The following is a 21,879-nucleotide window of genomic DNA, read 5'->3' on the forward strand; positions in this document are numbered from 1 at the left end:
TACACATTCATAATAATGCACAAAGGACACAAAAGGAACGATGGAACAGACACAGCTCATGTTTCTCCATACCTTTCATTATAGATTTCTTGAAATTTCCTGATGTGCCCCAAACCCCTTACCCATCATTCATGGCTACCAGAGATCAGTCAAAACTGAATTGCATGTGTTGCTGAGAGCTATTCTCCATCAAACACCCTGGTTCTGCAAGGGGCTCTGATTCGTCTGTGGGGTTTTCTGGAGCGCACTTAATGACAAGTGGCATTCCACACTCGGGCTGAAAGTCATAAACAAAAGCCTGGAGGAGAGGGTGGTATGAGCGAGAGAGACTTGCAGTCTGCTGTGTGTCTGTCTTTGGCTTTGCAGCTCTTTGACTGAATGTTTTATTGTGCAGTGTGTCCCAATCTTCTCCCTCTGCCAGGATTACAGTAATCAGGCTTCGACCGAAAACAGCACATCCCAGCCCGACAAAGAGTAGATGGACGGGCTTAACAAAGTAGAGGAATTTATTTAAGTGTTTGTGGGGAAGTTCAGGGGAGGACAGGACAGCATCCTGCAGCATACTAAAAAGGAAAAAAGGTACCTCCTTCTAGCCTCTTTCTAGACTCGTCATGATCAAAGTAAAGAGCTGGAAGATAATAGTATTGCTACAAGTGCCCTGTACTGTTGGTTTGTGTAGTTTATGCGTCATATAAACTGCTTGTGCTGTAAATCAGCTGAGCAAACCAGTGTTAACAACCCACTGCTTGTGTTTCCTTGAACTAAGAGCAACATGGCGACGAGATGATGGACATCCATCAGTTGTGTACTGTGCCAGGTAGCATAGCCTGTTCCTGAAGCCTCAAATCAAAAGCTCTGGGGCTCATTCAGGATCAACCTTGCAACCTTCACCGTATCACAGTGTCTGGGCAAACCAGCCTTGACAACATGCCACACTTCACCACCCACCCTGACGCTGAAATCACAGCTAAGTAAGCCATGTTCCCCATAATGCCATCTTCTCTTGTTTCTGTAGTAGTATCCTCATGCACACTAGAGACTTCAGCCTCCACCCAATCCCCTCAGCAACATACCCTCCACAAACTGAACAATCAACAGAGCAGCAGATGAGTCTGGCATTCCCCATCAGCGACCAGTTATAATTACAGGCCTAATGGGTGTGGATTACAGGGAATACACTTCAATAATCAGACCCGCAGGGCCTGATTATTGAAGTACTTTGAGTATTGAGCACTTTTATGTGATGTCAGAGGTGTGATCTATCGGACACGTAAGGGGCAACGAGCTCTGAAGCCATGTTTGCAAAGCCATGTTTCAGGATGCAGTATGGCCATTATGATGCATCACACAATGCTGTAGGAGCCAATTAAACACCTCCTGAGATCAATACTATAACAGTGGCACTTTAAATGTTAAGACCATAAGGCTTATTTTTTTAAACTGGCCTCAACTTGGAGGCAGATTCTAGTCTCAGTAAAAGAGACAAAGAACTAACAAGGGCCTCCTGGCTTGGGACCCACTGTACAAACTGAAAGACTGGAGCTGTAAAATATTTGAAACCTCATGACCATTTGAAAACACAAGTAACCACAGTCTTGGCTGTCACTCCTAACTGGTCTCCACCCTCTCAGTGAGCCACACCAAAGCTTCCAGAGCCCAACATGTCACCAGAGGAACACTATATAGTGTGTGGTGAGCAGTGGATAAGCAGCTGCTTCAAAGAGCTTCAGTTGACTGGCTGGATTGAAGCTCTGAATTCATTTGAATATGAATGGAGCTACTCTGTGTGATAACAATAAATGACCACAGGAAAACGTGATCGTCAAGGGTGCTGGTCATGGCGCTGACTTCAAATGTTGGTGACGCTTTCTGAAACCAAGACTGCCATCGACCCCTGACTTTACTGTGCAGAGTCGTCTTCTGTAGCTCAGTTCAAAGAATGCGGTACGAACGCAGACATTTGGATGGCGGGCATTGGGCATCTTGGTAATTAGGTGGTTTATGAAGCCCACCATGAACCATATAACTGCAAAGTCTATGGTTCAGTTCTGTCTGAGTCTTTGGTGACATGTCAAATCCCTCTCCACCCCTCCCCCCTCATTTCCAGTCTCTCTATATTGTCTATTGTCAAACATGGGCTAAAATGCCAGAAAATAATCTTTACAGGGAGTATACAATGTACTGTAAGGTGCATACCAAGTAATCTCCATTATGCACTAAATCTATGTGACACACGTTCCCAACTTCTGAACAAGTGTGTGTTATGTGAACAATTTTACACATCCACCTGCCAGAGAGCAGTGGCTTTTCTTTCTCAGCTGCTGCTAATCCCTATCTTATCTCAGTGGATCCTTGGTGGGGTAGTGGGTGGATAATGAATCCATGATTGCCTTTCTAAAAATGAATGGCATGCTCCTCTGCTCAAACCAACAGAAGGCATTTCCATGAGCCGCTCATGGAAAAGTAGAGTTACTGTCTCGTCACAATTGCTTTAGCAATTAGCAAGTCCTGGCATCTCTCCACTGAACTACATCTGTGTTCACAGACTAGAACAACAGGAGAGGATACTGCATCTGGCTGTACTGAATGACAAAAGGACTGATAAGATGCTAAAATGATGTCTCCCTAAGCCTCCATGCAACAGATACGGCACATAGCATTAGCACTGATTGCTGACATTAGTTTCCTCAAAACACCAGTTTTGTCCAAAAGGTGTCTGAAAACACTCACTATGAAAGAGAGCAGCTTTGGTTTGATGAAGAGGGACTCTGCGTCTACATCACTTACATGAGTGCTTACATTAGGAAAGTGAGCAAGGAAAAAAACATCTGTGCTCCCTGGACAGCCCTCGGTAGGTGTTACTATAGTGGGGAGAGGTATTAAGCATCCGTATTTGCAGCCAGGCCACCCTGCTTATTTGCTAAACAAATTCCCAGTGGAGATTTCTGTGTACATGCATGTGTGTGTGTGTGTGTGTGTGTGTGTGTGTGTGTGTGTGTGTGTGTGTGACCCCCTGAATGTTCCATCTGACTCATGTAATGACCAAGTGAACTGGACATGCATGAGAGCAGACAATACAAATGAAGATCAAAGTGCTCAGCGTTAGACCATTTTTGAAGGCTTAACTCAGCATAACGGGTTCCTGAAAGCACTTGTCTTCTGCTGTGCAGAAAGACAACTACCAAGAGAAACAGTATCATGAAATCATGGTTTTATTACCTGTTTTCGATGGATCTTCCAGTTGACTGGAGCTGTGCACGGCTTTCACTGAGGAATGCTATGCATGACTACTTGAATTTGTGGTTGGCTGGCTGCTGCAGCTCAGGAGGACATCGCCACTTGTTAATTTGCCACTTGTTAATTTTAGGTGAGTGTTAAAGTCTACAGGGATTCTTACATATACTATGCATGCTTTGTATAATTAAGCAATGGTGATAATCAATCTTCTTTTCAATCAGTCAGTTATAAAGGCAAAAGGGTTTCTTGCACCTGCAACTGCATCCTTGAAGAGGGACAGAGGGTTCAGAAGACTATGAGGCTGTGCTCAACACTGAGACATCTATCATGTTGCATGACAGTCAAAGCCTGCGGAAATGCATATGTTAGGATCCTGTTCAGTTGAAATGTTCAACAAAAACGCGGAAAACTTTAGCTGAGAGTTTTCCTGTAACAGTTCATTTCGGGATTAGGACGCATTAATTAACGTGGATGGAGAAAAGCAGTGACTGTCTTTCCTGGAGCAGATAGCTGACAGTGATGGCAACTTGGCAAAGTTAGCTGAGGCGCCACGTTATAGCCATCTCCCAATACACAGCTTTACACAACAAAAATACATTTAAGTCACTATAAAACACAAGAGACACACTTCACAGGGCTTTTCATCAAATATTTAGCCTAATGTTACGTACTGCTAACATGAACTTAACTTAGAGTTCGCAAAACAGGTATGTTAGGGACATTTTAAACTTTACCAGAAACTTAGAAAAATGTCCTCAACTCACCATTTTATGACTTTTTTCCAGAAGAATTTCCTTATCCCTTCGTCGTAATACCACACAAGTGTTAAACGTAATGCATTTCTAACTTCAACACAACTTAAACCACATCAAAACACATCCACTTCTCGCTCAGCGTCCTCTTAACTCAACTCTCTTCGTTGTAAACTGACTCCATCCATGAAAACCCCTTTGCCTCCACTAAGAAGCTGATTGGCCTTTGAGTCGACGTGAGCAAGATGGGATTGGCTGTACGGAACGTCAATCAATGTTCCGGCGTCTTCTCCGGTGGGATCGGCTCGGGTCGCTGAGAGGAGTTCCAGACTGCCCACGTGACGTGTGAGGTGGCTCCGCACTAAACAGCTGTCTGCAGATGATGATGCGTTCAGGTTTTGTCGAAGTGTGCAGAGTCTGGCTTGTAAAACAAACCAACATTGTTGCCCTTTTAACTGGAAATGTTTGTTTCCTCTTATCATGCCGTTGTGAAACAGCATCAAAAAAGGGGTTAAACAACTGACGCTAAGTGAAATTACTTTACTGAATTAATGTGTTAACACACACAAAGGCTTTGATAAGTCTACACTTGTACTTCTTCAGATGTGTTTTAGAGCAAAAAGAACTCTTCAGCACCAGACTGAACGGCCCACCTCATCCACACAAACATTTCACTAAACTGAAACCTATATTTTTTTTTATTTTATTTTTTTTTTTTAATTTTGCAACCTTCAATGTAAAAACTTTTTTCCTCCTAACTCTGCACACAAACACAAAACCTCCAAGCTTTCATGTCATTACTCAATGATGCAACTTGAAAGGAAACCAGCAATTCATTTGAAACATATTTGTCTGCTTTGTAAAATAAACCTGTTAAAAGGGCTGTGCAAATCTTTTAAGGACAATGAAATTGGACTGGACATGTCAAACTCTTGGATATCTGATCACATGGGGAAAAAATAGGGAGACATATTGAAGAGATACTTATTCCCATTCTGCCACCTACAGGCAGATGCTCTATTGCACAGTCTAGAAATTGGAAGTCTGAGTCAAGCTAACACAATACTGTATGTGTGAAAACATTTTATTTTGCAACTCAAATTAATGCATTTTCAACACAAACAGGGGGTTGAAGAGTCTGAAATATCATGTACAGTTTACAGGGAATCATTCAGTCACCCCAGAATTTTAATTCTACGCTGTCATAACAAATGAAATGCAAGTGAAAACAGTCTGATATTAGTATTTTTTAGCAATGATATAGCAACATAGATGTACAGTTAGAGAACAAAGAATTATTTTATTCAGAAATAAACTGATGAAAATACTTTGAAATGTTATCAATACTTTTTCTTAAGACTTGTGTCGATTCACCCACTGAGGCTGCACCGTGTGCACAAAAGTACCAAACAGTGTATCTTCATCTCAATCATACTGACACCTGTTTCATGATGCAGGTGACTTATCTGGGTTCAGTTGATGAGTAAAACGCAGCACATTTCGTCTGACATCGGCCATAGTTTCAGATTTGAGGGGTGTCCAGATTTGACTCAACAAATTTATACAGATAACTCAGTAAACCAGCTTCTTGTGAGAAACAGCAAGCAATAAAATAACATGCAAAAGCTTCCTTCCATGTCTTCAACTGTTCAGTAACCACTGCAGCAGACTGATTTAGACTTAACTTTGAGGTGGCCCTCAAGCCAATTCAGGGTGTTACTAAAAAAATTAACATAGATTAATACTAAAGGTAAAAATACAATGTCTGCAATTCCAGAGCTTATTAACATTATTACATGTGAGCTACAGTAGCAATGTTGTTACTGACACCAGGCTGAGCAGTCAAATAAACTGTCTGTGAAAGGATGTGAAAGTCTGCAGCAGAGTGACAAGAATATAAACACGTATGCCAGATATAGTCCATGACACTGGACATACCAAACACACGAGGCCAATATTTCCAGTACAATGAGGCCAGTGGGTGAAAAACACAAAACCAAAATATTGTTGAAATATCAATGTGGCATCAGCAGAAATAACACTATTAAAACTGTATATGACTCATAATACGAAAAAATCATCATGACCAAAATGCTGCTTGGCTATTCTCTTATGATCAACACTGCTTCAGTTTTCTCCGTGTTTAGACAAAGAAACCTTTGTGTGGTGGACCAGGCCTGAGCTTTTGTCCACCAACAAAGAAGATTCTGTTAACAAGGCCTTTTCTTTCATGACCACGGTAAACATTTCCCTCTCTATTTAGAGAAGATTCACAGCCCAAAAACACCAATGTGACTTATGCGTGGACAGATGTAATTGTCCACTTAGTGATCAGATAACTCCAATAGCTCACCTATAGAAGCCCATTCTTAAACTTAATCCAATTTTCCTGCCCACACCACCCAATCAGTGCTGAATAATGTTGTCTGTGTCTGTTGTAAAAGCACCAATGGAGCCCTGTATGACAAGACTACTGAGTGGCTTTATGACTTTCCCTGTGTTGTATCAACAAGCACACATGTTCTGAGACTTCTTCTTCCTGAAAGATCAACTGGACCATCTAAAGGACAGACTGAAAGCAGCTGTGAGCAGATGAAAATATTTATAGTGCAATACCTCCTCAAGCATTTCAGTATGTCAAGCTTTAAAATACTGTAGATGTACAGTGTTCTGCTCATTGTGTTTCTTTTAACTTAATAAAAGAAGTCAAAGGAAATAACTATAAACTGATTTTTCCTGATTTTAAATGTGTAAGTATGTTGCTCTGAATGGCTCTTGTAAGAAGTGCCATCTCATGTATTTTCTTGTTTTTTTGTGAATAAATAAGATGATGCAGACTTTATCAAGACAGCACCAGACAGTCAAGATTTGCCTTTAAGGACTTTTTTGAAATGCTAAGTTCACTTAAAATCAAAAAAATCTTAGAAAAGAAGAAATCTTAAAAACACCTGCCTTACTATCATCACTCTCAAAGTGACTTCCCACACCCCTCAGCTGGTGTGCGGTTTGATAACCTCCGACTGACCCTGCGTGGCGCCGTTTATGGGTGCCGGCTTGTTGCCAAAGTTCCAGTCCACCGGATTGAGCAGCTGCATGGTTTTCTTGTGTGTCCAGATGGGGTTGATGATAAGCGTGAGCAGAGCGAGGCCACTGAAGAACAGCACGCGCTGGGGCAAGGCCACGTGGGTGTTGAGCTCTCCCCAGTGGCCAAAGCTTACCCACCACATGTAGTAGGTGAGCACCATGCGACAGTGGAACATGTGGATCATCACCCACTGGTTGGCTCTCCAAAACAGGGTGCGTGCCCAGCCAGCCTGACAGGGAGGAAGACGGAGAGAGAAAATGATGTTAAGGATTGGGACATAAACTTCTTGCTTTTTATTTTAAGCAGCATCACATGAAATTTATGGGTAACTGAGTCAAATGTGTGAGCAGGAGGAACAGAGAAAGTGTAGGTGCTGGCTCAATCTTTTTTTTCACAGAACCTTTTCTAAGTATGTGAACTTAGTCTGTTGACAATCAAAGTGCACAAGACCAATGAGGAACTGAAACCTGGTGACACTTACAATAATATGACTGACAAGAATCTGTAAGCAAAAGATAATCAACCAGCAGCATCAGGTGCAACTAGAGTCCTTGAACTGTGCACACACCAAACAATAATCTGGTAATTGGAAGCACTGCTCCAGTGTGATGAAGGAAAGAAACTAGAGCTGCAGCAAGCATCAATTCATCGTTTAGTCGCCAACTATGAAATTAATCAAACGAGACATTTGAGGACGTCATCTTGGGTTTTGGGAAACAAAACAAAATAATGGACAGATTAATCGAGAATGAAAAGAATCGTTAGTCACAGCCCTGAAAGAAGCCATGTGTCAGACATGTAAAGAGCAAAGTGATGACAGGCACTTTAAGTGAACACAAAGACACTCTGAAGTACCTTCAGCAACATCCAGGATATACAGGTGAATGGCGTGCTCATCTCCAGCAGCAGCGTCACCATCGGCAGGAAGTGGCCCAGGGAATCCCACACCACCGCCCCTGCATATCCGGACAGGGCGAAGAAATGGTGTATTGCTAGCGGGGGGTCAAAAGACCGAAATACCACACTGGAGGCGTGAAGTGCCACGTTCTCAAACACAAAGAAACCTGTGGCTGTGAGGACATTGAACCACGACCAGTCCTCCTGTCCCCTCACTCTGTCTCTGGTTAGCACCGAGTCCTCAGTCAGGGCCCGCAGGCCGGCTACAGTGCTCTGGATTCCAAACACCGCCCGAGTCGCTGCAAGGTTCCAGAAAACCTTCTCCTTAGCCAGCAGGGAGTTGTAGGTGTGGGACAGAGCCACAGACAGGAGGTGGGACAGGAGGAACACTGCTGCATAGAAGGCAAAGCCCAGGCCAATCAGCTGGAGGCGGTAGTCCCATGAGAAGTACTCTGCACTGGGCTGAGGAAGAGGGCTGCTCGGCTGCTCAGGATCCATCGTGTTTGAGGGGACACACTGGAGGTCAGGCCCAGGGGACGCTCAGCTGCAGGTGGGACTGTAAACAGGAGGTGGTAGAACATAATGTGTGGACCACCTACAAGAGCTGCTGAAGGAAAGCCAGACAGCACATCATCCACTAAACACACATGAAAATCATCACTATGGCTACAGACAAACGACAGGTGTACCCAGGCTCCACTAAGGCGCACGCTCAACTCTGGAAATGCTCAACTTAAAATCGACTCGTGCCGCTTTAATGGTCCTTGAGTCTGGACCTCAAACAGTGATGAGCGACCGTTTCCTCGCGTAAATCGGTAAAAACAACAAATGAAAAGTATCGCTTTATCCATTTAGGCCAAACTTTTATAGTCATTTCCAAAACCACGATGAGTCAGTCGAGTGTACAGTCACTGTGTTGTAAAGTTAGCACAAAAACAACCGCGGAGACAAACGGCAGGGCCGACTAACAAGCTAGCAAAAGACGTAGAAGTGTAAAGCAGCGAGTTTTACTCCCACAGACGAGCGAAAATCTCTGTCATACATACCGAACAGACATGCTTCCTCCGAACACTGCGTCCCAGTACCGAAGTGCTCGATACAACAGGAAAATTCACATCATACGACTTCAATTTGGTCATATGACCTCCAAACAGGAAGTTACGCCCACTTTAAATTTCCGGATAGCCCATTGGTCAACACCGTTCTGAGCTTGGGTAGCCCCATCCTATTGGTTACTTTCTAGATTCTTCGTTGAGTACATAAAATGTAGTTTGGCTTCATTCTGTAATAAATGCAAACATAACATTGGTACAAAAATACACACCATACACAAAACTGTCGGAAATATGTGACTCTGAGTATTTGATGTATGATATATGGCCTGTTTATGAGAATTACTTAAGCAGATACAGATCAAATAAAGTAAACATTTTGCAGAGACAAGCTATTCGTGCGTGTATGCACATGTGTGCATATGAAAGAGAAATAATCACAGAGCATATGCACACATTCACAAGTACGCATATTAGCCGTCCAACAAAAAATGTCCTTACCAAAGTTAAAACCAAACCTAGGGCCTTGTAGGCTGAAATGTCACTAACACCACAGACAGAAGCATCTTTCCTCTTGATATAATACCAGGAGCGAAGCCCCTCATAGAAAATGTGTTGTGAAAGTTTCAGCCACAAGAGGTCAGGAGTGTCCAGTGTTAAAGTGGCGGTACGAGCTCAATAACAGGTACGCTGTGGAGTTTTTGATCTCTGGAGGAACTATGGAGCAATGTTTTAATGGCTGGGTTCCTGTTTCGATTGTGTCTGCTGCTCTCTTAGCATGTGCATGAGGACACACATGTATGTGCATGTGAGAGACACAATGCACATGCCTGCAGACACTTTCACAGTGTGCAGATTGATGTGGCATTAACACACTGTGTGGACTGTGGATCCTCCATGCCAATAATTCTTGCAGTGTCTCCCGAGCACTCTGAAAACCAAGAAGAGGTCCAGCTGAGACAGGGGTATCTAACATGTTGCCTCCTCCTCCCCCTCCCTTCCCGAGGCTGTTGGCGAGATGGACAGAGGAGGAAAAGGAGCAGATCAAACTAGTTCAGTAAAAACGAACAGTCAAGTCATTTGGGTTGAGGGAGGTTGTGGAGGTCACTCTGCCAACAGGAACACTGAGACCATTCACAAATCAGTCATATTTTCTTTAAGGAAAAAAGTCCATCCACATGAACTGCCTTATTGTTAAATGATCTCCTCTAAAAATACCTCCTGGGATTCATTAGAAAGTGATTATGTTCAAGGATTGCTCGAGGCAAACTCTCTGTGTGCATACATTCAGCAGAGCACTGAGGGTGGACGACTCACTGCCACCTGCCCTCCACGCTGCTGTCCAGAGGTGGACGGCTGGAGGCTACAGCTCCTCTCTGGCCGAGCAAGGCTCACCTGTTGGTAGAGTCGTCAACAAATATTCTGGTAAAACAAAACAGATCTTACTCTTTAACAAAAAGGTTTATCTCTGTATGGACCCTTTCCATAATGTTGCCAGACGGAGTTTTTGGTTGAAGAAAGTAACTCGCTTCATTTACTTAATTTACACTTATTTGAAGTACCAAAAGGCGTTTTCATGAAACTTTTGCATTAAAGAAACTATTGGACAGTATGTCATATTACAAATGAGGTTTCTTTGAATTGTAAATGGGGACAAATATGATGATGTATTACAAAGGTTAGCATCATACATCAATAACACACAATAAGTTAATGCAACAGCACTGAACTGAGACTTTAAATACATTTTGTTATCGTCAATCCAGCAACCATCAAAGCCAAGGCAGCCCTGTGATGAACCAGTGATTATTATTATTATTATTATTATTATTAGTAGTAGTAGTAGTAGTAGTAATAATAATAATAATAATTGGCTATATATTGTTGCACTGAAAAGCTATGAAGGTGTTAGCTTAGCGAAATGTATGATTGTACAACATGCAGTCTTCTGTTTACCCCAAACATTTGTTACTTAAAAAAAAGCAACACTGTCAGTTTGTTGTTTATTTTGCACCGTAATTTTAATCAATTTTCAGTTATTTAGACAAAATTTCAGTTATTTACATTAAATGTGTGGATTGAATCTTTCCACCTCTGAACAGTCACTGCCTGAGTGGAGACCTGGAATAAAAAGCTCCAGAGGAAATGGTTTTAAACGGTCCTTTTTGTTGTCTTTGTTAGAATTTCAATTTTTTTTTTTTTTTTTTCATTTATACTAAAACATAGCAGAAATTGACATTAAATTCATGAATTTGAACTTCCGACTGTTAAAGGCCATCACTAAAGTTAGCTAACATCAAATAATTACCCAGATGACACGGGAGGTATTAAATTAAAAAGCAATTTTAAATGTTTTAAAATGATTTAAAATGGTAAATGTTCTTCCCTTTTTCATGGTGAGGTGGTGAACTGGGGTCAGTCGCTGGTCCGTTGAGGTTCCTCTTCAGTTTGTTTGTTTGCCACTAGCTCGCAGTTTTTTACATGTTCTCTGCCGTCTGGGCGATGCGTCTCTCTGAGTTCAACTGGGTCATCAAAAAACTTGCATTTCTAACTCACTGAATGTGTCTGTGCTCTTAAAAAACACTTTTTACACAGTGTTGACGGCACCAGTCTGATGCTCGCAGTTAGCAGCATTTGGACTGACAGACCATTAATGAGCTTAACACATTTCCAAAGTGCTGCTGTGAGCTGCCAGAGATCTGAAAACATGTCTGCTTGACCAGATTCAGTTCAGCACAAACTTCACTTCTTAAATATTTCTTCCAAGCTTGTGCGCTGGCTGCACTGAGACTAAAGATGCAAAAAATAAATAAATAAATAAATAAATAATAATAATAAAATAAAATAATAAAGCGTTTGGGGTTAGAGGAACATCAGAGTTTACAAAAATACAACAATCTGATTGTGGAATAAACAGCACACACACACTTTGACTTTGACTGAAATTTATGTAAATCAATGAATTAAATTAAATTCATACAGAAACAAATGTCAAAAACAACACTGGGAACCATCCCTGGAAAAAATGGTAAACTAGCAAAGTCAATGCAACAATATAATTTAACAGTGGTAGAGAGCCAGTAAAACACACTCGCCCTCTTGGACTTCAAGTTCTGTTTTTTCAACTATTGATCACAGTGGATTAATTCAACTTGCTAGACTGAAATGAACGAGTAAAAACGAAACAACGCTGGACTTCCATCCCCTGCAAGTGGATATTATGTCTGAAATGTGTTTCTATTTGGAGTTATGAAAACCTCGTGAGGCACACGACCGCCGCCAACACAACGGTGAAAAACGCTGAATGAATCCGCCGTGATTCAAAGTTGAAAAGCAACAAAACGGCAGAAAGTCCAAGGGGAAGAGTGAACAGAGGCCGTGCATGTAAGCCTTAAAAATGAGCTGGATGCTTATTGACATTAAATTCCCTCACATGACCTGTGCTTTTAAAACTGGATGAATGCTGAGTGCAAAAATAGATTTTGCATTTGAAAGAAAATAAGATTGTCATTTTGTTCATATCCATTTTTTACACAAACACTCTTTGACCAACACATACACACACTTTTTTTTAAAGCTTTTGCTGCCCAACCAAAGGCTGAATCCTTGAAGCACATAGGTAGTAACTTTATTGTTTTGCCCAATACTGGAATTGGTGTACTGGTGGCTTCACCAGTAAGAGTTCTCTCTAATCCAGTTACATTTCTCCATCTGGAAGTAAATCAAACATGTAACAGCACCCTTATTGACCTTTACCTTATTGACACTGAATGAACTGTTCCAAACTCAAGTCATACTTCTCAGATCTCACTTTGTACACTTATATACTGCACATCCACTCACACGCTTTGTTTAACGCAATGTACACAAGCACAGACCACAAACACGTTACGAACAGTGAATGGGTAAACGGACACAAAAAGGAAGTAATACACTGGCTGTAACAAACATTAAATGACTGCATGTTTCATAGAAAAGGGATAAATTGGTTTGTATTGCTTTGGCCTGTTCTGGGAGCAGCCTGCTCATGTCGTCCTTCTCTGGTCGTGTCGATGCAGAAGTATGAGAGAGCTACTAGTCTGCAGCACTGAGAGGACTTGGCAGCAGGGAGAAGGTGGGACACCTGACTGACGTCACAAACGTCTCTTTTGTCACCTCAGTTTCCGACCATGTTCCTCCACCATTTCTCCACATTTCCCTGTTTTCCCTTCTTGGAGAGGCTTCACGTTAGAACCCAAAAGTGTCTTTTTGTGCAGTGAAGTCTGTGTCCTCTTGGTCCCATTTGTCTGGGGACAGGCACTCTTCAGTGTTCAAGTCCTGAGGGTTTACCCCAATGTCCAGGACCTGGGGGTTAGTGCGAGACTCAGCGAGTCTGGAGGAACAAAGGAAGACAGACATTTTATTAGTGTTGTGATAAAACCTGGGCAATGATCAAGAATCCTGTTTTTACTAATGAGAATTCATCACTATCATCGAAAAAGCAGGTACAGTGTGTACATGTATGAGCATGAGTTATAAACACAGTAGAATTCCTATTTGGAATGAAGAGAATCATGATAAAAAAGCAATGATTCCCTTTGTGAACTAATCAAAGCAACCCACCATGAGCCCACCCAAACACACATTTAAAACGCCTGTTAAATACAAAACATGTTAGCTCTACATGTGAACACGTGCCACTTTCATTCACCATGACATCTCTCATTCAGTGTCATGGCACTAGCAGAGTGCACAGCTGATGGATGTGAGGCAGAGACACATAACACATTTGTGATGAAGACGTGGACACAGTGGCAGACTACATCAGGTTCTGTGGCAGTGAACCTCGTCTTATGAAGCTCAGGGATGGATAAAACTGTGGCGATGACAGAGAGGACTTTTCCCCATTCATGTATCTCTAAGTCAGACAAGTCTTGTTAATGGTATATGGCCTGAAAACAAAATGTGAAACAACATGAGTCTCTAATCAATCTGGTCGAACACTGATGTCCAGACAGATGAGCACACTTGAAGAGTGGGTTGACTGGGGGAGGATGAGGTGGAAGTCACTAGATCCAGTGAATGACATCGTTACCTGAGTAGGATTCAAAGCTATCCAGACTGCGGCTGGGGGTGCAAAGGAAACATCACAAGTCAGGCAACAATGAATCTCCGAACTATCCTGAACAGCCTTATAATAAAGTGACTGGACACATTTATGTGACTGTAATGTGACTTTATGTCCAAATTCTTCTGCTGAGAGCTGACAAAGATAAGGCTATAATATTAGGTAGAAAACAGGCCCATTTTACCTCAATCTTTGTGAGGCACAACACAAAAGCACATCATACCGGCCTTTCCCCCATATACTCAACTGGCATCTGCATCTTTACGTCTACAAAAGTGTTCAACACTTCACCACCAGCAGATGGCAGTAGACTCTCACAAATAGCAACAGGACCAATATTAAGGTATGAATTTATCAATGGTGCATAGTGACAAGTGCAGTGACAAAACTGCTCATTTAAAAGAATTCAAATGTCACCAATCAAGACAATAAAAACAACTTAAAGTCAGGAAGAGTCAGTTTGGAGCTCAGAACTGAAACGTTGGTGTTGCAATAAGAGAGCAGATGTTTCTGTGATGCCCACAACTTGCTCCCCGTTATATGTCGTGAGGGTGCCTGTGATGTTTGCATGATAAGTACCTTGATCATCAGCTTTAGGAAAGCATAATCTCTTCCTGAGAATGCATAAAGGATAATTTTTTTCCCCCAGTCTCAAAATAGCTGTATATGGTGCCTGTTTCTCAAGTTTACTGTAAGTTACACCCTCTGTCCACTCTGCAATTTATAGTCTTCGTATTTGAAATAATATTGTGATGACAAGGCACATTTATGTTCCTCGACTATAAACAGTGCATTGATCTGAGTCTTATCTCAATCCTCAAGCAAAAATGTGCGCCACTACCAGGTACAGTGAAGAGATTGGAGACACCATCATTCTGTAATAGTCTCATTCACAGAATCATAACTGTCTCTAATTTTCTCCTCTGCTCTGACCCCGACATCAACCAGTAAAATCAGCTTCTCCTGATGGACAAAGACATCAACTTGGCCCTCAGGCCCCTGAATTTCCCTCAATTACAGACATCTACATGTGGATGCATCTCTGCTTACGCCGAGAGCTTCCTCATTAATCACAGAGCGGGAGATTAACAGCGTTGGGGTGCAATTACAGTGTGTGCTGACAAATAATCGCCCAATAACAGGGCGAAAATGGCCTCTTAGCGCTTGATTACAGAGACTGTGGAGCCCATTCTCCCTTTCACTAAATGAACATTGGAGACGAGGCCTCACTGTTGAATTAGCAGAGGGGATGAAAAGCAGAGCCAAAGGAAATAAATGCACTAATAAAGTGCTGAATGGCAGTCCCAAACAAACCGCTGTAAACAGCTGCACTGTGCCTCCTGACAGCAGACCACCACAGCTTATCTGAGCGAGCTGCTGATACACACTAAACTGAAACATTAATCACAGACAACTCCAGCTCCATTCTGATTAGTCTGTTGATGGTGTGGATGGAATTTAAGGAATTCCAATCAGCACAGGCAATGGACTTTCCTGTCGACCTTGAACCTACAAATTATGAGAGCTGATCTTTATTCTGAGTTTTTCCTCAGCGTGCTTTTAGTCCACTACAATGATCAACGCTCAAAAGAGTCCTATACCATAAAATAAGTCCACCTCAGCAGCAGTCATTCGTAATCACAGGCTTTATGAGCTCATATGAAATCAGTGTGTGGGCCTGAGATGATGGTAAACTGAGCCTGCAAAAGCAGCATGACTCAGGGTGGGTGTCGGCTGCGCCCGGGCCTGTAAACCGAGCCCGTCTCCCGCTTGTGGGAGAGCAACGAGGGTGAGCCGCGCAGAGGGAGAGGCAGCGTTTATGATGAGAGCAGCCCAAACCACAGGTGGTTATTTCCAGAACAGGAGCTCGTGTGGCTGTTTAGCAGGGACCGGGCCTTAGGGAAAACCCAAATCCACGCTGGTTCTCACCTTGAGAAAGCCTCATCCAGACCGTCCTCCAACTCCTGCCAGACAGAACATATGGACACATATTAGTTAAAGACAAAGTTTATGTCTCCGGTGAGTGAAGTGTGTTTAGTCATGAGATGTTGAGACACTCACACATGCACACAGTCACCTCTTGCCACTGTTCTCTAGCTTCGAGTGGTCTCAGGGGGTTAATCTAGGCTACTTGCAGCCCCACACCCTCTCCAGCTATGTGACCGTTTGATAAGGCCAGTTCTGTTCAATAGGCTATTGTCTGACTCTGCATAGCAGCTGCACGACTATAGAATCCACTCCTTTGAATACAGCAGGTACAGTACATCACCAGGCACTGGCTAATTAATCAGCGTTTCCTGCATGCCATTCTTGTCTTCCCATCTTATCAAACCCAAGCAGCTGAAACTTACTGACCAGCCCGACTCTTGTCTTACCCATACAGTATTGTTGTTCTCTGTTGTGTGATTATGCACCATAAAGGGATCCGATTCGGTCTGCTTTGTTCCTGAGTGGACCAGCGCCACATTGGCTCCCTCTGCCAAATCCAGAAGTTTTCCTGTGGCTACCTCTGTAATACAAAACAAACCAGACACATTGTCAATCATTTACATATAAATGCATTGAAAGTCACGTGCAACCTTCCACATTTGCCAGTAGATTCAATTCCTAACTCAGAGACAACAGCGTAATAATAAAGATAAATTTGCTCCAAACACCCGTTTGATTGCATCCTGTGATTATCATACTCTCATGAAACAGTAAACAGCAGCGTGCAACCACAAAGTTTATGACGCCAAGCTATTTGTTTAGGTCCACTTTCCTTATTAAGCCTCTAATGTATGTCACGGATGCAGCCATCTGTGGATTGTCACTTTGTGATAAGTGAGCACACAGTCACCCCCTGACTGGCACGCCTAACCACACTGACACCGCTGATCTGTAATGGGATTGGCTTGTAATGGCCTTGCCTGATGATTAATGAGTGTCAGTAACATGTGTCAACACTAATTTCTGTCTAGTCTTTTAGGCTAACGTTGTCCATAGAAAACAGTAAAAACTCAATGACTCGTCTCATGCCAGCACAACTTAACTTGCCTATTTAAAGCACTTCTATGCGGAACCTTTGTATCTTTAAATGACCTTTTCCTTATTTTCTATGTTCCTCAAAAAAGAGCCTCACATACAACTGAGTCAGGATGCAATACCAGTTGTCTTCAGTCTGTCCTCTCTGTCAACACTGGCTCAAAGGCATTTAGAGTATTCTGCTGTTATGAAGGAGGCAATATTGTGGGACTGAGGCTGTCATTCATGGGGTATGAGCGGGGAGATCAAGGCTCCTCTTATGATAATGCCCTTAAGTTAACAGCTTAGGTGTTTGTTGGGATGGAAGTGGGGCTCTGGGAGTAAAGCACAGCTGGTACAGCGAAAGATGATAACTAGTTAATTGTTTCACCTATTTTCATGTGGTGGCTCCTCAAATAAAAGGCTTTGCTGCTTTTCTTTGTCATTTCTGACAATAAATGAAATGTTTTTTTACAAAACAAACAATGGGAGGATCTCACTTTGGATGTCACAATGAGCATTTTTCCCTATTTATGACATTTCACAGATTAAACGATCAATCCATTGAGAAAATAATGGGCAGATTAACTGATAGTGATAAAAGATGTCAGTTGCAGCCCTGTGAAGACTGTGTAAAGGACAATCAGTTTCAAGCAGGCAAAATCCCCCAGCAATCAGACGATAACACAGGAATAAGTGGCAGCCACTCTAAGAGGCCTGGCGCCAGGGGAGAGTTGAAGGTATCATGTCTCATGAATAAAGCTGACTCGCCTCTGACAACACCACTGATCCTGAGAGTCCATCTGACCCAGTGGCACGCCATTTGATCAGCCAAAGTGAAGGGTACATAAATGTAACCTTCTGATAGCTCTAAAGCCCTGCTGTCCCCAATAACTGATTTAGGACTGGCACTGAAAAGCTCTGGCAGGAGAGGAATACACAGCCGGTTTCAAAAGGCACCCAGAAGCTTCTACCATGTACTACTCTGCTGTGCAATTACACCAATTTGATTCTCAGAAATACAATCCGCTGGCAGCTGAATGATCAGTGGGATGACATTGGTCCAAAATCACACACCAAGCCTCTCTGTCACCAGAATCCAAGTCCTACTTTGAGTCTTCTCACGAGGGATCATCCTTAAAACCTGTGTTGGCTGTAAAACGTTACACATTCAGGGCCACAGACCCGAATAAAGTGTCAGAGCAGATTTAGGGAGATCCCTCTCTGGCTGGAGGCCACCTGGCCCAGCGGGGGGGGGGGGGGCTGGTACAAAGCAGATGTTTTCAGATGTTTGCCTCCAAAAAAAAAAAAAAAAAGACTGCCTCTGTCTCAGACTGAAATGTCCAGTCCCAAAAGGAGCTTTCAGGCATACAAAGTGAAAGAGGAAAAAAGACCAACAAAGAGAGAGAATTATGAGGAATAAGTGAACAGCCACTGTGCCACGGGCAATCGTCTTCTCATCTTATTGTCTCTTAGGCTGTGGACAATATATGGAGCTAATGATGCCTTAAGCTTGTCCGGCTCACTGAATGTCAACAGCATGTTTAGAAGGGGTGACCCGTGCCTTAAGTCGTGGAAAATTAGTAAACCTGATCGAACAAGGGGGTCACAGAGAATGTAGGCATCTCTCTTGCTTTTTACACAAACGCGCTTCCTGAGTAGAATACACAGAATACGACTGTTAGTCAATGAACAGCTCTCTATCAGCGTAAAATGTCACAGGGATCAGCGAACCCTGATTTGTTTTAAACGGACCGACAACATGACATGGGGGCTCAATTAAAGAGCCTCCTCACTGCCATTATCATCACACATAATCACCTAAAAATGTCATTTGCTGTTCGCTGTAATGACGCTATTGAGAAAGACAAACCTAGAAAATGCAGACTGTCATCAGCTGACCTGCAGCCTCAATATAAGCCAACCTTTGACAGGCGGCTGAATACTCTTCCTTCCCCCAAGGCTACGGCTGCAGCGACAGAGAGGGTGATGATGAGTGACACAACTCACCTCCTCCCTTCAGGCTACCCAGGCTGGCCGAGCTGTCCGACTGAGAGTTGCTGGCTCCTTCTCCGTCTGAACCTGACTTCACTCGCTTCTCTTTCTCTGCGTGAGGAACGACATGGCGGTAGAGGAAGAGAAAGAAGAAAAAAAAAAGCAGTCGGTGAAGACAAGCAAACTATTCTGGGCTGAGTACCCATGGGGTGAGTGCCCTCGCAGTGCATTGCTAAATGAACTGTTTACTTTTCTAGCTGCTGAAAATGTGGGTATTAAACATTTCACTAACCAAGCATATAATATGTGTAAACAAATTAGCATTACTCAAGCCATCTGCTGAAATCTAGAGGGTCTGGCCTTCAAACATGGTAACACATGTCATACTTCATACAGCAGTGAGCGCAGTAACTGTAGCATTTAGCATCTGGGTCAGATGGATAATAGGCTCTGCTCACTCCAAACACTCACCTGTTAGAGGAATGTGTAGTGTAGGTGTAACACTATAAGCCCACTACTTTTTGAAGATATATAACATAAGATATAAGACCATAAAATATATTTGACCTGTTGTAATTAACTTGAGTTATCCTTCATTATGCAGCTGTCATCCAGCCAGAAGGACATGACTGCGTTCCAGTAAGTTTAGTCCTCTGTCACTGGGGACCCTCATCGTGTGGCGCAGCAGCACGGTCAAAGTTTGATTCATTACTTCCCAAATCGCTGGCTCTGACAGAAGCTGAATTTTCCTCGTAACAGGACGTCAATTTCTGCAGGAACAGCGTGTTGTTTTCCCGTGCATCCCACACAAGGTCAGTCTCACATATTATTCAAAACAGTCTTTCCAATAAGCTTACTGTCATCAAGCCCAACATCTCATAATGTACCTCTATCTCAACACCATCTCCTCGCAGCGTCTGAAGGGCTGTCCACACAAGGAACCATAATTACTACAATAAGTATAAATATATCCTTTTAAAAACTGTTCTACCTCGAGTGCATGACGTGTCCACGCTACAACTACGACAGCAATGACAAATACAGACATCAGCCAGGTCATCAGCATCCATTTTCCTAAGCTGCGGACACAGCTGGAGACATTGTTTACAGAACATTAACATTCACTAGTGTGGATGCTCACAAGGGCTGCATCTAACAATCATTTGCACTATTGATGAATCTACAGATTGCTGTCACAATTAATTACAAAAATGGTTTGCTCTATAAAAAAACTGTGAGAAATACTCATTGCAATTTGACAGAGCAAAGCCTCTTCATTTATTATTATTATAAATGACAATGAAAAGCAGCAAATCCTTTCATTTAGGAAGCGGAAACCGCAGCTTTAATGCTCACATCCTTATGGTTATTGAACAAGAACAATGGCGATCATTGTTCTTGGTATGGACGACCCTCAACATGTTCTCCTTAATACCAGCAGAGACAGGGGTGATTTCCTAAGTTAAGACAGTTAAGAAAATGTGGGACTGACTTCCTACTCTGCGAGGGCCAGATATTATTTTAATGAACGGTGGAGTCCATGCACCCATGAAGACACATTTCTGCCTCAGCTACAGAAAAGTCACAGAGGAAAGCATGAGACTGTCCTGAGCAAGTGTGATAAGACGCTGACCCACTGTAACAGACTTTCAATACTGTGGCTACAGATTAAATGTCCATTTCTGTCCATCCAAAAGACGCCTGCTTATAGCAAGAAGGTGTTTTTTATTTCATCATCATCCTTGGGCTCTAAAAACATCCTGTTTCCCATGAGCCCAGGTAGCTTAGTGATGGCAGTGTTCCCGTTTTTCCCCCATGGCCTTTCACGTGCGTAGATTTCAGTCTGGGAATCAAACCCCTGCTAAACATGGAAGCAAGCTAAAGATACGCCAGTTCAAAGCTAGCTGTCGTGTTTACAGTGAATATTCGATGTAAGCTGTAATATACAGAAGAATGTAGGTCAGGAATGTGTGGTGGGCTGTGGAGAACCACTGTGGGTGGTGGAGGAGAGTTTGGAGGAAACAGAAGCAGCAAAACTAGACAGACATGCAGCAGATACCCCCTGTTCCTGCTCCCATCCTCCAGACTCGTGTAACTTTAATGAAACAGACTCGAAAGGACCCCCAAGAGAACAAAACTACTACATTTAAAAAAAACATTCTTTCCCCCTCCATAACCTCCTACCATTCCCCTTCATCAGTGGCACCGCACTGAACAAGAAGGAAAACAGATCGGCGAATTAAACAGGTTACTAGGCCCCCCTCGGAAAAGAAGACGAGCAGAGGTGATGAATGTCGAGAGAGGGAAAGAGCAAGAAGCAGCAGATTTTAATATTCAACTCAAAAATACAAATAACCAAACCAAGAGGCGTGAGGCAAGGAGCCTGTGGCCTTGATCTTAGGAAAAATAATCCACCCCCTAAATGGAAATGTGCCCACATGAAAACATTCCTAAACGCCACAGCAGAAGAAGAAGACAAAGGGATGGAAATGTGGAGTAAATGAAAGAGGCTGCTAGAATTTTCATTCAGTGCAAGTGTGTGTCTCTAAAGGACTGAATAAATAAGCCCGCCTTCGCGTGAGACAGGATCAATGGCACCGACACTGAATCTGTCAGGGGGTTGACACACTCGCACAATCATTTTCCTTTCTCTCACACACTCTGGATCCCAACAAACCCTTCTGACCAGCCTTTCATGCTCTCTTGCCCTCTCTCCTCATCCCATCCCCCTCCTTCACTCTCCTCTTTTTC

General features: G+C 42.8%; 3 protein-coding genes across 13 annotated transcripts in view; all 3 read right to left on the minus strand.

Moving 5' to 3' along the window:
• Nucleotides 1-4,127, minus strand: part of arhgef10 (Rho guanine nucleotide exchange factor (GEF) 10) — a 47,382-nt gene extending 43,255 nt beyond the window's left edge. For all 4 annotated transcript variants that reach the window (XM_076749386.1, XM_076749385.1, XM_076749384.1 and 1 more), the window contains exon 1: nt 4,002-4,127. The gene's annotated coding sequence lies outside the window, so the exon portion shown is untranslated. The remainder of the gene's footprint in view (nt 1-4,001) is intronic.
• Nucleotides 4,128-5,014: 887 nt separating this feature from the next.
• cln8 (CLN8 transmembrane ER and ERGIC protein) lies at nt 5,015-9,126 on the minus strand. Of its 4 annotated transcripts, none has more exons than XM_076749529.1 (3): nt 9,018-9,107; nt 7,930-8,566; nt 5,015-7,303 (listed from the first exon to the last, which is right to left on the minus strand). In XM_076749529.1, exons 2-3 carry the CDS (start codon nt 8,467-8,469, stop codon nt 6,980-6,982), a joined length of 864 nt encoding a protein of 287 aa, XP_076605644.1. In that variant the 5' UTR covers nt 8,470-8,566; nt 9,018-9,107; the 3' UTR covers nt 5,015-6,979. The 4 variants fall into 4 exon arrangements, with proteins under 4 accessions (XP_076605644.1, XP_076605643.1, XP_076605642.1 ...); XM_076749528.1 differs by having other exon boundaries at nt 7,930-8,578; nt 9,018-9,086; XM_076749527.1 differs by having other exon boundaries at nt 7,930-8,575; nt 9,018-9,085.
• Nucleotides 9,127-11,954: 2,828 nt separating this feature from the next.
• ldlrap1b (low density lipoprotein receptor adaptor protein 1b) overlaps nt 11,955-21,879 on the minus strand; it is a 31,405-nt gene continuing 21,480 nt past the window's right edge. Inside the window, exons 6-10 of one of the 5 annotated variants that reach the window (XM_076749431.1) lie at nt 19,144-19,239; nt 16,545-16,639; nt 16,060-16,094; nt 14,098-14,129; nt 11,955-13,395 (exon numbers count right to left, since the gene is read on the minus strand). In XM_076749431.1, the coding sequence (XP_076605546.1) occupies nt 13,349-13,395; nt 14,098-14,129; nt 16,060-16,094; nt 16,545-16,639; nt 19,144-19,239 (305 nt within the window). In that variant the 3' untranslated portion in view covers nt 11,955-13,348. Of the gene's footprint in view, nt 13,396-14,097; nt 14,130-16,059; nt 16,095-16,505; nt 16,640-19,143; nt 19,240-21,879 lie in introns of all 5 variants that reach the window. The other 4 variants (XM_076749430.1, XM_076749428.1, XM_076749429.1 and 1 more) reach the window with 4 other exon arrangements.

This window comes from Chaetodon auriga, chromosome 14 (genome assembly GCF_051107435.1).
Source record: "Chaetodon auriga isolate fChaAug3 chromosome 14, fChaAug3.hap1, whole genome shotgun sequence".
Lineage (NCBI taxonomy): Eukaryota > Metazoa > Chordata > Actinopteri > Chaetodontiformes > Chaetodontidae > Chaetodon > Chaetodon auriga.

Bases quoted from the DNA above. Each gene is read 5' to 3' on its own strand.
- cln8 (XM_076749529.1), bottom strand. From the start codon at position 8,469: ATGGATCCTGAGCAGCCGAGCAGCCCTCTTCCTCAGCCCAGTGCAGAG. The intron at 7,304-7,929 runs GTACTTCAGAGT...CCTCCCTGTCAG, and splicing joins TATCCTGGATGTTGCTGAAG to GCTGGCTGGGCACGCACCCT.